We start from the raw sequence: 16,635 nt of genomic DNA on the forward strand, positions 1-16,635 counted from the left end.
GAGGTAGTGCTTTGGTGAAAATGTCGGCAACATTTTCTTGTGTAGGAATATACATCAAATTGATCTCTCCTCCATAGCATCTCTCTCTAACATAATGGTAATGTATCTCAATGTGTTTCGTGCGAGCACGAAACACAAGATTCCGTGTTACTACAATTGCACTCTGACTATCAGAAAGAATGAGTAGAGGACCCTCCAATGAAATCTATAGATCGGCCAACAATCTATGCAGCCATACACATTCCACTATTGCTATGAAGGCTGCCATGTACTCAGCCTCCAAGACAAGGTAGCCACTATAGGTTGTTTCATACTTAGCCATGAAATGCATGAACCTAGAAGAAAGGGAGATTTTCCATACAAGTCGATGCATCAATCGAACACTGGTTTGCATTTCAAAAGTTATCGTAGGAGATTCAGAGGCAAAGGCTACAAAGTCCCAAGGGAACCAGAGCTATGATTGAGACTTTGATGGGGGCAGTTCCACCAAATTGGCGAACAAATACAAACACTTTTCACACCTAGGAAAGTCTCTTCTCTAGCGGTCATGGCAACTAGCTAAGAAAGGACATTCGCTTTTACGGTTGAGGAGGATGGTAGCCTCCAACAAGAGTACTTTGATCAAAGAGCATTCACTAGATGCTCCAAATAAAGGATTAGAGTAGTGGCACACTGTGAAAGGAAGTGGTACATTGACCCAAACCCAACCACCTCCCTAATAGATGGATGGAGATTTTTGGCTTATCAAAGGGAACCTCTTCAAAGAGTACAATGAGATCTAGGAGAGTGGATGTGGAGGGATCCATTTCTTGATACGCCATCTGACTCACGTTACCTTCTTTGGCTATACAACTAGGCTAGAGAGGAGAATTCGAATCACAAGATCACAACACAACTAACAATTACCTCCTATTAGCATAGAGAGGGCATCTACAACCCCTTCTTATTTTATTTTGAAGGAGGCTACATGGCATTTCTAGGCCTAAGAAGATATCTCTCTTCCTATGTCTTGTAGCTCACATGAGCTTAATAGTTAGCACTTGGCTTGGATATGGAAAGAACCCATTGGCATGTGTGGGATGTAGTGAGCCAAAAAAGACATATAGAGATTGCCTATGCGATTGCTCCCAAATCTCAAGAGATATGGAGAAGAGCCCTTGGGATGATATGCCATGGCACAACAAAGACCATGGTGGCAAATTGGGAAGCTATTGATTGGGTCATAGATAGAGGCCCAACGTGTGGTTATGAGGATGTACAAGAGAACCTTTATTTCCTAAACATTGGATAGTATTTGAGCAAGATCCACACTCCAAATTACTCCCAAGCATAATGGACCCAAGGACACTATCACAGATGGAAGTTCATTGCCACTATCATAAAGATATGGGAGATGATGCACAACAGCTCTGAAAGAATGAGGAAGAGAAGAGAGGCCTTCTTGTGGACTTGGGACTCTGGCACTTTTTTTCACCTTGCCACTTAGATGGTCTAGCACTATAGCCCACCGGATTGATTGTTCACATAACCATTGTGTTTGTAATGTACTTAGCTACTCTTTACAAAGCTTCTTGTGCTTTGTACTATGCATCACCAGTGGGAGGGAAAAGGGGTTTTTTTGAGGTGTAATTAATAGAATTTTCTTTTCACAAAATAAATTTTGATCTTATCAAGATTGCAAAGTTACGTGGCATTGATCGCATGCTTCAATTTTGGAGGTCTAAGCCTCCCTACCAAGGAAAAGTTTTTAATAGGAGCTTCTTATTGAGGGTCTTCCACAAGGTATATGTCGCATTGTCACAAGATCACCAATGGTAGATGTGTCTTCTATGCTACATATGTGATGAGACTCCTACTCATCGCATGTAATATACAAGATCTCCAATGATAGATGTGCCTTCTATACTACATGTGATGAGACTCCTGCGCATCTCTTTATTTCATGCCCAGTTGCTAGAAAAGTTTCGCGTTTCATTTCCCAAGTATGAACTTTGGTGACAACTCAACATGGGCCACTTTCATTTTTGCATTGGACTGGTCTTTCTGGCAAGTTAGTTTCATGGTTTGTGCTGATGCAAGCCTTAGAGAAGTGGCTGCTCCATGGATGGATATCATCTGAACCACCTCAGTTCTCCCGGCTTCATGATTTCTTTCTCCTGTCATTCTATCACTATGTTTTTGCTAGCCTTTTGCCTCCATTTGTTGTTTTCTAACTGTCTTTGAATCAGCTTGGTTGGCCAGAAGGCCCTTTGTAAATATTTCAATTCATTAATCCATTCTTCAAGGGGAGCCAAAAAAAGAGGAAGAGAAAGGTAAGGTGCCTAAAGTTTATCAGCTGCTTTATGAGTATTTGATTAAACGTGTTTGGACTCTAGGCCCCCATTCCTCTCCTTGATGATCAAAAACCATAGAGTGATTAGACATTTCAGGATTCAGAAGCCCTTACTCATAGATTTGCCAATGCAGTTCATAACATGGCGTAAGATAAGCATTGGGTGACTCACAAAGCAAATAAAACTTGAAGTTCAAACATCCAGTATGATAGTGGTGGAAAACCACAATGCTGAATGTCTGGACTTCAAAGATACCTTTTCATGTGAAGACTTCTGCTGGGAGTATTATCAACTTGTGATCAACTTAGCAAAAGTATGTTAAGCCGTGGTCATTGTGTCTTCTATACAACTTGCGTGGAGACTTTGTTGCATTTATGCAAGTCATGCCCAGCAGCTTGGAAGGTAACTTATGCAACTCGTGCCCAATAGCCCAGAGGGTATGGTTTTATATCTATCTGCTGTGTGGCAGGTCATAATGCATCAAAGTTTGAAGCCTAAAGATTGGATCTTTGGATGCTTTCTAGGAGGGCCTTCGGAAGTAGAACATAAGGTCATTTTCTAGTTTTTACAAAAGTGGTGATTATAGCATATATGGTTCACAAGAGATGCCTTCATATTTGATGCTGCATTGAGCATCTTTTTAGATGCGGCAAGGATTCAGCAATTACTACTGGCAACTTCTTCTTGAGGAGCAGCTAGGGTGATTGCCAAAAAGAAGCTTCAACCATGGCTTTAGGTAGTCAAGGATATGAGAGTGGTACATTGGCCTCCCCCTGAGGTTTAATGATGTCAATTATATGGGACCTACAAGTTGGCCAGACAGCCTTGTCTATGCTTGATTCGTATACAATATATTAAACACTGAGACAGACAGACAGATTACCATGGCTTTAGGTAGTCAAGGATATGAGAGTGGTTCATTGGCCTCTCCTTGAGGTTTAATGACATCAATTATACAGGACCTACAAGTTGGCCAGACAGCCTTATCTATGCTTGATTCGTATACAATATATTAAACACTCAGACAGACAGACAGATTATGGAAAAAAAAAGGTGGGGGGGCAGCGTGAGAGAGAGAGAGAGAGAGAGAGAGAGAGAGAGAGAGAGATTGACCTTAAAGCAACCTGAAAATGTGAGAGAGATTCGCCAACCTTGCCGGTAGCAGCAAGAATCTGAGCAAGTTTTGTATGAAGAGCATCATCAGCCCAATTTTTCAGATACCTTTGTAACAAGGTGATAGCATCAGCATTTCGCCCATCAACAACATGCAGATCTGCTAGAGCTAAAACAGCTCCAAGATATCCTGGCTCAAGGCGCAAAGCAGACTCATAAAACTTCCTAGCCTGTCACAGAAAAATGTCATCTTTTAAAAAATTATCACATAAATAAAAGCATCAAAAACTCTTGACAAATACAAGGCTGTGAAAATACTTAAAAGATGTTGATAAATTCAAAGGAAGGGTGAGAGAGAGATAGAGAGAGAAGCGAGTTAGAGAGGGGAAGTGAGAGAGAGAGAGAGAGGGGGGGGGAGATTGAAGAAGAAGAGGGTCGTGGTCTGAGTTCAAGCATCAAGCCGCCTCACCTCGTTTTCCTCCTTGCAGATTACCTTGTCACTCTCCTCGCTCCATCCACCTACTCTAAAAGAGATCCCCAACTTCCTATGCCAACCCTTCTCCATCCCCTGTCATCATTACCATTACCCGAACAGGCATAGAGTGAAGAGAGCGTCCATGGGGTTCTCAATCGTGAAGTCAAAACCAAACTCCATTGGGCAAGGAACAGCTATTATCTTATAGTCAACTTGTGTATCTTATATTTCCAAATCAAATACCAAGACATATATGCTTGAATCTAGACCGAGCCGCAGATATATGGCCATCATGTTGCCAATGCTGCAATGAGACTGTTCTTCATAGATTTCACGTTGCCAGCTTAAAATTCTCCAGAGTGGATGTGCAGACAATTACGCTCCTCTTCTTGATTGGAGATGAGTTGGGATATCCTGGACACTTTAAATTGACCTTGTGGACAATGTGCTAATAGTAGCTGGATGCTAGATTTCTTGAAAATTTACCCCCCCAGGATGTTTGAATGTTGCAAGATAGGGAACAATGATGGTGTGCACATGCTCTTGCACGGACACAAAGTGGGACTATAATTGGAAAAGACTTGGGGTTTCCTCAACACTTTAGATTGATCTTGTGGATAATGTAATGTGCTAATGGTAGCTGGATGATAGATTTCTTGAAAATTGTACTTCCCCAGAATGTCTGAATCTTTGCAAGATAGGGAAAAAAGGTGTTATGCACATGTTCTTGCATGGACACAAAGTGGGACTTTATAAGTAGGTCCTAATCACAGGTGGTATGCACATGTTGTGGCATGTACACAAAGCAGGATCTCAAAAGTTGGTCCTAATCACAACACATTTTCCATGCTATGTGGCACATTTCTTATCATGTGTACACTTGGTTATGAAAATATTTAGAAAACCTTAAAAACGTTTGAAAGAATGTGTTTCACTTTTCACGGCAACAACAAATGTCATGCCTTTCTTAAAAGATATATTTTCCAAGCCTTTTAGCCTTCTGTGGTAAGGTACTCCTACTTACATCATTCAGTATGTGCCAGTCTTCATTCTTGCCTCAGAGATAAAATAGATCAACATCAACTAGAGGGGTTTTCTCACTAATTCAGAAGGTTACGAGTCTCCTCTTGAGGAAGCCCTCTTTCCTTCCACATTTAACAATGATTGCAAAATACAGTGTTTCCCACAGACTGAGACAGAAGGTACCAAGTATATGCAGACTATGTATCCAGACCTTTTCCCTTCCATCAGCAATATGGGCATACACATCACCCACTAAGGTTAATGCTTTTGCTGAATGAGACATCGATTTCATTGCATCCCGTGCAGCAAAAAGAGCCTCCTTATGCTTGGGAATTTTCAGCAAAGCTTGTACAAGACCTGTACAAGGCCACCCCGCACAAAGTTAAAGACAATCATCTGTAAACTAAGTCTCAACTATTTCAGTAACTGAGAACTTTCCAATGGCATCAACTACATAGATTTAAGACACTGTATAAACACCAACTTTTCTTGAAATATATTTTCGTCTGTAACATGATAAAATTCCTCACCTTGATATGAACGTAGATCTGGCTTCAAAGCTTGAGCTTTACGAAACGCAGCAAGAGCTGCTTCTGGACGGTTTATAGACAAGCAGATATTGCCCTACTTCCACCAACAACATCAACATGTGACTCAAAACACCCCAACTCTCCCTTGCCTAGCATGGAAATTTGATTTACTTTATCTTGAAGCTTTTCTCATCTGAGAGCATTTGATTCTTCTGATGTCAGGGATAAAAATTCACCTTCACAATATATGCAGGACAATGTCGTTCATCAACTCGTATACTCTGGTAGTCAAGGTTATAAGAAAAGAAACCCATTTGTTACCAGACGTAAAATCAAGACAAGGACAAATCATGAGCAAAAGAGTGAAACATTGCAATTGCATATAGAGAGAGCACATTCCCAAGCTGGAAGCTTTAAACATATAAGTTCATGGTCCATTTTTTGAATAATGAAACAAGAATACAACACATGGATCCAAACATTTACTCTACCAAAATTACTGATGTTGAAGATTAAAACTAAAGTTAAAGGTAGAGGAACACTCAGTAGAGAAGTACAGACTTTAAACCTTGTCTACATATGCAGCAGCACGATCCTTATCATCACGCATGTCCCAATAAATGGCTGATGCAACCCATACTTCAGGGCGAGTTGGATCGATGCTGAGCAGGTCTTGAACAAGCCTATTCAGTTCGGAATGTTCAGATTTTGACCGTAACAACATGGCATATTCATCCATGCTGGTCATGCTAAACTGGTCAATTTGTCGTGCCTGAAATAAAAGCCCTTTGCTTGTTGAGACAGATGACATGAAGCAAGGTCTTCATTAGAAAAGACACTCAAAGTCTATGCAGACTACCTTCTCAAAGTTGTGAAGGGCATCATCAGTTTTACCTACAGCAGCCTCAACCTGCAGTCAGATATCACCCAATAATAATAATAATAATAATAATAATAATAATAATAAATAAAACGCAAAATAACAAAAGAAACTACCAAGAAAAATTGCATGCTTGCATCAAAAGGCTCTTGCAGATGTTCAGTTTGATGCTGAAATTTGACTTACCTCTCAACTCAAGATATGAAATGCAAAGGTTAGTTCTTCAAGGAAATAGGGTGCACAGTATGGTACCAAACCACAATATACATACACTGACAAAAAGCACAATACTTGAAAATGGCCAAATGGTTGCAGCCTGTCACACCAGGGATTCCCCAGCTCGTGACCTTTATGGAAAAGGGAGCTTCAGCATTTACTTAAAATATCCACACCAATCTGACTCCCTAAGTGCACAGGGGTTTGTAATATTCTTTACCCTTCTGCTTCACAGTGCGTTCTCCCTCCCTTTGCACTTTTCCCACACAGGGATATGAAGTATTCACACCCTCGGACAAAAAAGCATGCATGGTGATGGTAGCAGGCAGTTACAGTTTTGCCATTGCAGCTGTAACCGTTCTTGTGCTTTATGATTGCAAATGGTGAGTAATTATTCTGTGGTTGTAATGCAGCTAAGGTTGTGGTTCTTATTGTTCTTGCTACATCCTTTAGAGCACCCTGTTAAATTTAATCCTCCCAATTTAGACATAATGCACCCAGCCAACACTGATAGCATGAAATCTGTCTTATGACATGACAATATACACATCTCAGAATATAGTTCAATATTACCTTTGCAGTTTCTACCAACAAATGCAGGTTACTAGGAAACCGCTGGCTCAAATGATAGAAATGTTCAAGAGCACCTGCTCCACAACATGCCCAATTAAGTAAGTATTTTTTCCCTGAAAAGTGAACAGATTATGTTACTGAGAAAAGGCAACAAACATCATTTGCTCTAAAGAAGAGTTGACATGAACATGATAAAACATAGGCGAGCCATCAGTGTATACAAGTACGTCCATCTAGCAATGTGTGACTATATGCATGTGAGGTACAATAATACAATGCAAATCTAACTCCACCCAGTGTGAGGATGGGGGGGGACGCGAGAGAGAGAGAACACACAAGACAATGAACTGGAGTGGCAGCCGTCCTACTCTCAAAAGATGCAAGTACTAGAATGATAGAATGAAAGCACAATAGACCAAAAGTAACTTAGATCTAGCCCAAACTCAAATTGAGTAAAACTAACTCTAGAAGTAGTGACGCAACTTATTAACTTAGTTGTGGACACTTAGTTGTGTCCACGCCACACACTAAAATATCGGGCGCTGCCCAGAATTGACCAATTCTAACAAATTTTACTTGCTCAACACCTTAAACTAGGTCCCTTACACCTTGACATTTGAAACTTGTCCACTTATAACTTTCTACAATCTACTACTTCGCACGTAATGACCAGCATTCTACGATTCGTTTCGCTTGGAACCTATGGAAGTACAATAGATTTAAAGTCAGCTAGACCTAACCCTAACTCAACTTGAGTTAAACCAACTCTAGAAGTAGTGACATTATTTATTGGCTCAGGTGTGTCCACACCACACACTAAAACATTTGGCATTTCCTAGAATTGACCCATTCTAACAAATTTTACTTGCCCAACATCAAAAACTAAGCCCCTTACACTTTGACATTTGCAACTTGTCCACTTATAACTTCCTACGATTTACTACTTTGCACATAGTGACCAGCATTCTACGATTTGTTTCGCTTAGAACTTGTCAAAGGTAGCTACTAAGCCCATTGGACTGTACAATATGGAGTTTCCATTCTTAAACTTGGAATTTTGGTTGTGGCTTGTCTCTTATTCTTAGTTACCTATTGGCTACCTATAGCAATGTGAAAATTTGTCAAAAACTTCTATTTTCATTTGAAAGTTTGGCTTTCAATGTGATAGTTTTATATGTGAACATTTGTTTACATGATATTCCAATGATCCACATTCTTTGAGATTTTGGTCGTCCTACTATGGCTAAGGAATTGACATCTTCCAAGCTGTTTGCTCAAAGGAGATGTCTTAGTACTGAAGGATGGTGACTATAATGCCAAACCATACTCCTCCCTAATCAAAAACTGCATGTGATTCACATCTGCCCATTTCAAACTGTCACATCGAGAGTACGTGTCTTGTGTGACAATCAACTGGACACACTCAATAAAATTAATGTTTCACAAAAAATCATTGCTTTTACAAAGTTGTCACCAAAAAAAGAAAGAAAACTTCAATGTCACCCAAACACATCGAGCTAATGCAAGCATTTAGCCTTGGATGAAATCACAACCTTGACAATCTGCTTGAAGGTATTTATTTAGTGCCAAATGAAAAAATACAATGATTGATAGTTTTGATGCCAAGTTAAGAGCATTTATCCAACTTGAGATTCAAATAGAACCTCCAAAATCCATGAGTAGCAAATGCTAATTTGATTGTGCTCTTTCACATGGTGCCATATGTTCACACATATGGCATTTGACATACATCACACATACCATGGGTCACCTACCAAATATAGTAGCCTATTGAACAGATAAACCTGTTGCTCCAACCCCCAATCTTCATCAAAAATACAAGAATGCTTTGAATTCTACTAACATTTTTAAATGCCTAACATCCAAAGTTGAGTTTAGAGAAATCCCTATGCCTACTATCTCTAATTGACCTTAGGCTATGAATGGTTCAAGCTAAAGTTCTATTGCACAGATTGGGTTTAGACATTATTGCCTACAGCCATGATGCACTTTAGGCTGAATTTCTACTGCCCATATTGGTTTCAAACATTTAGCCTTTATATTTTGAAACTCTTTTGTATCAATATAGTGTTAGGGTTGCCGTTTTAAAGTGATATTACACCAACACAACTGTCTGATCCATATTCTCAGGGTTTTCTCCAAGTTGCCCTAGGCTCCAGGTCTTGCTATGACGTTCCAAACTCTAAGCACACAACAGCTAGCTGTATGAAGCTAACTTAGCTAGTCTAGGTATCCAAAAAAAAATGCTCCAAATTATCTAGGATGTGATCATGGAAAAATGAGAACAAAGTTTTTGACAGGGTTTAAACACACAGAATTGGCTTCGTAGGGCAAGATCCCATCTTAGTGCATTAGGTGGAAGCTTGTTTGGCTTAAAAATGTCCAAGTGTGCTTGTAACCCTGGATAAATTTAGTACAGTTTCAATACCACATAAAAGAAGAGACAGAACTCTTAGTGCATCAGGTGGAAGCTTGTTTGCCTTCAAAATGCCAAAATGTGGTTGTAATTCTGAATAAATTTAGTACAGTTTTAGTACCATGTAAAAGAAACTAGGAAACTCATAGGGCGATAAATCCATAAGACCCCCACATTGACTAACCCAAGAAGATGCTAAATAGTGTCCCACCATAACAACTATGTGATCCACTTGTGTAATATGCATTCAACTAGCAAAATAGATGTAATTCAAGACCTATCCCTATAAAAGACTTACAACTCAAAGTACAAGAGGCAAAGACTGAAGGCACATATCACATATCCAATAAAATGTATATGGAAGTGTTTTTGCAGCACCTGCAAGTTGCATGGAATTGGCATGACCATGTGTCCAATGATTTGGAATAACTTCTCCAAATAACGGTGAGAACCACACAATCACTGTGAAATGTTTCAGCCCTGAAACATTTCACCCACAAGATGTTTCCTTTTAGTCTGAAACACTTCAGTGCTAGGCATGCCTTTGGCAAAATACCAAGTGAAATGGCTAATTCTATAAATGTTCCCTTTACCAGGGAAGGATAAGTTACTTAAAATGAAGTGTCAAGGTGTCTCGAGCCAAGGGTGAAAATGTTTCGGTCATGAAACATTTCAGCCAAAAGATGTTTCCTTTACCAGGGAAGAATAAGTAATTTAAAATGAAGTGTCAAGGTGTCTCAAGCCAAGGGTGAAAATGTTTCGGTCATGAAACATTTCAGCCATAAGATGTTTCCTTTTAGTCTAAAATACTTCAGTACTAGGCCTAATTGTCCACGTCTGATCGACAGATCGACTTGTCCGATCCATCCTTAGTACAACATCGGACACGTTCAACCGCATCCCATCCAAATTGTCCAACTGTTTTGAAGTGTATGTTTGTGCCCATTTGGGGTAGTTGCAAGTGTTGTTTAGGCTTCCTCTCCCACAAGGCACATGCACATACCCCCAATCTCTTGTTTTTTTCCTGTGAGGAAGTTTAAATTGATGTTTGCTGCCCAATCTCTCTGGGCCCCCCCCCCTTCTAGCAATATATTCTCTCCCTCTCTAATTTCAAATTCAAATCTCAAGCTCAACTTTCAAGCTCTCTACTCTCAAACTCTCTCTCCTCAAGCACTCTACCCCCTACTCCCTTGAGCTCTCCTTTGCCCTGTCTCCTCCCTACCTCCACTATCAAGATCTCCATCCTCTTTATCCTCAAGCTCTCAATATGTAAACTCCTGGTATAAAGACTCTAAATGTTTGAGGTGTATTATTTTAAATCCCAACATTAAGTATAGACCTTAAAATTGTATGTACAACCTTTCTTCATCAAACAAGCATTGGATGTAGGTCCAAGATTTATTAGTCCGATTAGTTCCATACTAGTATTGGACGGTACTAATCGGACGTGAGAACCATGATGCTAGGCATGCATTTGGCAAAACACCAAGTGAAATGGCTAATTCTCTAAATGTTTTCTTTATTGGGGAAGGATAAGTTCTTTAAAATGAAGTGTCAAGGTGTCTCAAGCCAAGGGTGAAAATGTTTCAGCCATGGAATGCATTTCGCATTTTACAAGCTATGAATTGCATTTCACAAGTAGCATGCAAGTGCATCAGAATCAGCCAAATCCCAAAGTTTCTTCTCACGTAAAATTCTAGCCAAGTTGCGAAGGTAAGTCAACAGAAAAGTAATTTTTGTTCTCTTGCTAAAGCACCAACGACCAATAACTCAATGCGCAAATGACAAAATCAAGGTGTACGGTCTTTAATGAGAGATAAGGATGTCCTCTACCTTCTCCTAAAGTAACTTTTCACATTGATAATCCTAACTCCTAGAAATAGCAAACAATCAAAATTTACAAAAGCAAATAACTGGATAAACATGACAATGAAAGTGTGTGTAAAAAAATGATTATGTTTCTTGCTCTTTCAGAAGGCAACAAATGTAGAGAACGCAAAACCCTAAATTCAAAAAACTGAGCAAAATATTTTTCATATACTCACATTTGTAATCATGTGTAAAAATTGCACAATGTCCTTCTGCAAGCCTCTGCATATTGTAAACATTACTTGGAAACTTTAACCATATTATTTAAGAGTTTTGTATTGAAGATCAAGTCAACAACATTACTAGCCATACAAAGAGATTCCAAGTTTTGAGGTTTTGAGAAATATTATTTATTGTAATTAAAATTACTATATAGCACTAATATTACAATAAGAAATGGATCCATTAAATGGAAAACTTCATTCCACCTAGATCTTGGAGTCAAAAGGCTTTAAGCCTAAAATAAAAACATGCATTTCATCCACTCATTTAGAAATTAGTATTAACAACTTTCAAATCACAACGTACAGGCTACAAGATACAAATAATAACCAATGCAAAGTAAAAGTGAAAACTAATGTTCATGAGTAAAATCCTTCTAGGAAATCCTTTTGGGGAGGCATTTTTTGCTCGAGGAGGTGGAGGCCCAAGGCAGAGGAGGAGGTAAAGACAAAGTGGTCGAAGAGCTAGGGGAGGAGGAGAACGAAGAGAAAGAGATGAGGTAGAGGTGGAGCTGGAGGAGGAGCAATATGTGGAGCAAGAAGAGATGGAGAAGCATAAGGGGCAAGAAGAGGAGGAGGAGATGCACAAGCATAAGAAGGTTATGCATGCACAAGAAGGGTATGGAAAAAACAAGAGTTAAAAAAGAAAACAAAACCCACATGTTCACTATTTTACAAAACCTTGAGGAAAAATTTCCGTTTCGCGAAAACATTTCCATTTCATGATGTGGTTTCATGTGCTTCATTACCTCATGTTTTGTATGGGAAAAACGGGTCTTTTGTTTACTATGATCACAACTACCACATAAACTTTTGCAATATTTCAAAGCTCAAGAAAGCTTTATCACTTCTTGTCATCTATATTGACGCTAGAAGCAATAGGATTCCTTTCTCTTTTGCTTGATTTCATTTTCTTAAGCTCTTACTTCATCACCCTACAAACCCAATTGCTGAGACACTTTTTTTTTTTAAGAAACTAAAATTTCACATTTTACCTGCAACCAACGCACATGATCCAGATGATCACCCATAGCCCTTGAACTTTTTAAGTGTCCCTGTAAAAAAATTGTAAATAGGAAAATTTGCCTCCCCTTCCTCCCTCTCACCGCACCTCCCTCCACCTCCACCATTCCCACCCACCCACCCCCTTGCCTTCCTCCCTCTCCCCAACCTCTCTTTCTCTCTCTTTTTTTAATAGGTACTTGTATTAATAACGAAAAAAGTACAAGATTACAAGATTACAAGATGGCTCTAAGCCATCGGAACAAAAACCCAGCTCTCTTTTACAAAAGTCTCGACAAAGAAGCAACAAAGATTGCCATATGCCAAGGAACCAAGTCCTCCCTAGAGCAGTGTGCTGAATAAGGTCTAGCTGCGCAAGGTGTGTCTACACGCCATACGCCGAATCAAAAACAAAAGCATTCTGGGTTGTCCAATTCTACCAATAGCCCCAAAAACGAAGGATAGAAACAGAATCTTCATATGTGGTTGTGCTACAATAGGGTACTTGGGCTAAGCAAAGAATCAAAGAGACATACTGACATGCCAACCACAGCCCGCCAAATAGAAGACAACAAAGACCATATTTTCCACATCGAAGGGCACAAAAGAAAAGGATGGCCTGAAGATTCAATACGAGTGGGGCAAAAAAAACAAGAGCCATTGGAAATGCAACGTTTTGCAAGTGCCACAACAAGAGACAGCCCACCAACCACAATGTGTCAAAGGAGAACTTTACTTTTGTACAGTGTCTTATTGGACCAACCCTCCATGACATCCATTTTCCATTGATCGCAAGATTTGTGTATACCCCAAACATCATTAGCCTTGATAACGAACCAATGGTGATACTGGAGAACTTTACTTTTGTACAATGTCTTATTGGACCAACCCTCCATGGCATCCATTTTCCACTAATCGCAAGATTTGTGTATACCCCAAACATCATTAGCCTTGATGACGAGCCAATGGTGATACTTAATCATTAAGTGGTACCCTTGATTAGCCAAAGCCTTTTCCAAATGGAGTCGACCTCCAAGGTCCCAATCTTGCCAAAGTAGGCTGCAATGTCATCAAAAGGTGGCCCCACAAGTCCCTGTAACCTCGAGGGATGCAAAAAAGTCTCTTGGCGGTGCGAAAATACATCAACCCGCAACAAATGGGCTACTATCTTTTGAAATCTAGAACACCAAGAAATGGCCCCACCAATCAAAGTAAATATGTACCCGCTGGTAGACTTGCGAGTATCCAAGTCACATGCCATGTTTGCATCACGATACCCCTGCAAATCTAACATACCCTTTCCATAGCAAATACATTTTCTTTGTGTGCCCTTAAGGCACCGGAAGATGCATTTCACTGCCTCCCAATGTGCTTTGCTAAGGTTAACATTAACCTACTCACGACTCCAACTGTATGAGCAATGTCAAGACTAGTAACAACCAGAGCATACATGAGTGACCCACAAGCTGAAGCATAAGGAACACCATTCATAGAGTTGGTTGCCTTATTATCTTTTGGGTAATCTGCTTTACTAAGATTAAGGTATAGTGGTGAAGGAACACCAAGTGGCTTAGCAACTACCATAGAAAAACGATCAAGTACTTTGCTTATGTCCTTTTCTTGTGAGAAAAATAAGAGCTACTGCTCTCTATCACTTGTCACGCACATACCCAAAATGTGTTCAGTAGCATCCGCCTCCTTCATGGAAAAGGCTGAATTCAGCTATCTTTTTAGTGCATTAACTTGGGTTTTATACTTTGCTAGCAATAAGTATATCATCCACATAAAGCACAAATATTATAAGGCTTCCATCATCACCTTCTTTATACATAAGCAGTGATCTTCATTGCTTCTTTTAAGCCCATGTGAGAGTATGAAGGCATCAAATTTTTTATACCACTGTCTAGGAGCCTGTTTTTTACCACACAAGCTTCTCTTAAGCCCACACACCAAATGCTCCGTTACTAGCATAACAAAGCCCTCTGGTTGTTTTATGTACAGCTCTTCTTCTAAATCACCATGCAAGAATGCAATTCTAACATCCATTTAATCAAGTTCAAGATCCATAGATGCTATGATAGCAAACAATACCCGAAGAGTGGTCATTTTGACAACAAGGTTGTCATGTCCAATGGCCTCCAATTAGTACAGTCTGATATTAGCACGATACCAATCAGACTAATATATCTTGGACCTACGTCCGATGAAATGGCCAATGAAAAAAATTGTATATATAAATTTAATACCTAAACAAAATGTTGGGACTCAAAGTAATACACTTTAAACATTTAGAGACTTTATACTAGAAGTTTACATATTAAGAGCTTGAGGATAGACAGAATGCCCAATGAAGAGCTTGAAAGTGGAGGCAGGGTGGAGATATGGCGAATAAGAGCTTGAGGGAGTGGGGTTAGAGAGTTTCAAGTGAGAGAGTTTAAGAATAGAGGGCTTAAAAGTTGAGCTTGAAATTTGAATTTGAAATTAGACAAGAAAAGAGAGGGAAAGAGTATATTACTAGAAGGGAGACGAGGGAGAGAGAGAGAGAGAGAGAGAGAGAGATTCGGGTTATGTAAAAGTATGTTGTGGAGAGGAAGCCTAAACAACACCTACAATTTACCCCAAATGGTCACAAATAGGCACTTGAAACAATCGGACAGTTTCCATTGGACATGATCGAACGTATTGTACTAGACAAGACGAATCGGACGAGTTGACCAGGGGACAAAAGGTGAAAAGACTTACTAAAAGTCAATCCCCTCTTTCTATGTATAAACCTTAGCCACAAGCCTAGCTTTGTGTTTGGGTTTGCCATCCACATGCTTGATTTTATAGCCCGATTTGCTAGGAATAGCTTTCCTATCTTTGGGGAATGGAACCAAATCCCCAATATTATTCCGATACAATGACTTCATTTATTTCTAAATAGCTAGCTCCCACTTTTTCTTTAACTTACATGATAATGCCTCTTTATATGTGAGAGGCTCAACCTCATCCGTGAGTAAAATGCAGTTGAAAGAGGGATCAAACCTCTGTATAGGTCTCTTGACATGCGTAAATATTCTCACCCAATGATCTATGTTATCAGGCAATGCATCCACATCCAAAGTAATGTCAATGACCTCATTATTTGTCTGTTGTAATTCATTTTCAGCATGCTGATTCTGTTGCCCAAGCTGATTTTCAACATCCCTTCGCTGCCCATTTTCATCTAGCTCAATGATGATATACTAACTATCATAACTAACATCAAATGGAGCTGAATTTTCAGTGGCTGATGGCTGTTCAAGTCGCTGATCATGCTGAAATTTCACTTTCTTTTTGTCCAAATCACTAGATGCGGTATGTTTCAATAGCTTTGACTCATTAAATACCACATCTTGACAACGTAGTACCTTTTTCATGCTTGAAACCCAAACTCTATAACCCATTTCACCTTCATCTCCATAACCCATGAAGATGCCTTTGTGGGATTTCATGTCAAGTTTAATTCTACTACCAACAGGTACATGTACATAGCATTCGCAATCAAACACCCTTAAGTGGTCATATGAAGCAGGTTTGCCAAACCAAACCTCTTGAGGGATGCCACTTTCAAGTGCACGATGTTGAGATCGGTTGCAAATATACAACAGTGGTTTTAAGTACCTCTTCCCAAAACGATTGTGGGAGATTAATTGTGAACAACATGCACCGAATCTTCTCACATAAAGTGCGATTTACTCGCTCAACCACACCGTTAGATAATAAATTATAAGGAGTTGTAAGCTCCTATTTAATCCCATTGACATCACAAAACGTAGTGAATTCTTTAGATACATACTCTCCCCTAATGTCTATTTTTATGCATTTTAATTTTAAGCCCTTTTGAGTACTAATAAATGCATAAAACCTTTTAAAGACATCCAATGCTCGCTTTTCTGTTTAAGCAAGTAAACCCATACCTTTCTAGAATGATCATCAATA

The 16,635-nt window shown here is 39.4% G+C and overlaps 1 protein-coding gene across 2 annotated transcripts in view; it reads right to left on the reverse strand.

Annotated features, from left to right (window-relative positions):
* The window catches only part of APC7 (tetratricopeptide repeat (TPR)-containing protein), a 74,304-nt gene that overhangs the window by 4,359 nt on the left and 53,310 nt on the right, over positions 1-16,635 (reverse strand). For both annotated transcript variants that reach the window (XM_087672525.1, XM_087672516.1), the window contains exons 9-17: positions 12,666-12,725; positions 11,626-11,671; positions 7,144-7,217; positions 6,334-6,384; positions 6,043-6,246; positions 5,711-5,755; positions 5,475-5,568; positions 5,156-5,301; positions 3,447-3,676 (exon numbers count right to left, since the gene is read on the reverse strand). In XM_087672525.1, coding sequence (XP_087528651.1) covers positions 3,447-3,676; positions 5,156-5,301; positions 5,475-5,568; positions 5,711-5,755; positions 6,043-6,246; positions 6,334-6,384; positions 7,144-7,217; positions 11,626-11,671; positions 12,666-12,725 — 950 coding nt within the window. The remainder of the gene's footprint in view (positions 1-3,446; positions 3,677-5,155; positions 5,302-5,474; positions 5,569-5,710; positions 5,756-6,042; positions 6,247-6,333; positions 6,385-7,143; positions 7,218-11,625; positions 11,672-12,665; positions 12,726-16,635) is intronic.

The sequence above is a fragment of the Lygodium microphyllum genome, chromosome 3 (assembly GCF_053477565.2).
Source record: "Lygodium microphyllum isolate KBCC chromosome 3, Lygodium_microphyllum_v1.1.10, whole genome shotgun sequence".
NCBI classification, from domain to species: domain Eukaryota; kingdom Viridiplantae; phylum Streptophyta; class Polypodiopsida; order Schizaeales; family Lygodiaceae; genus Lygodium; species Lygodium microphyllum.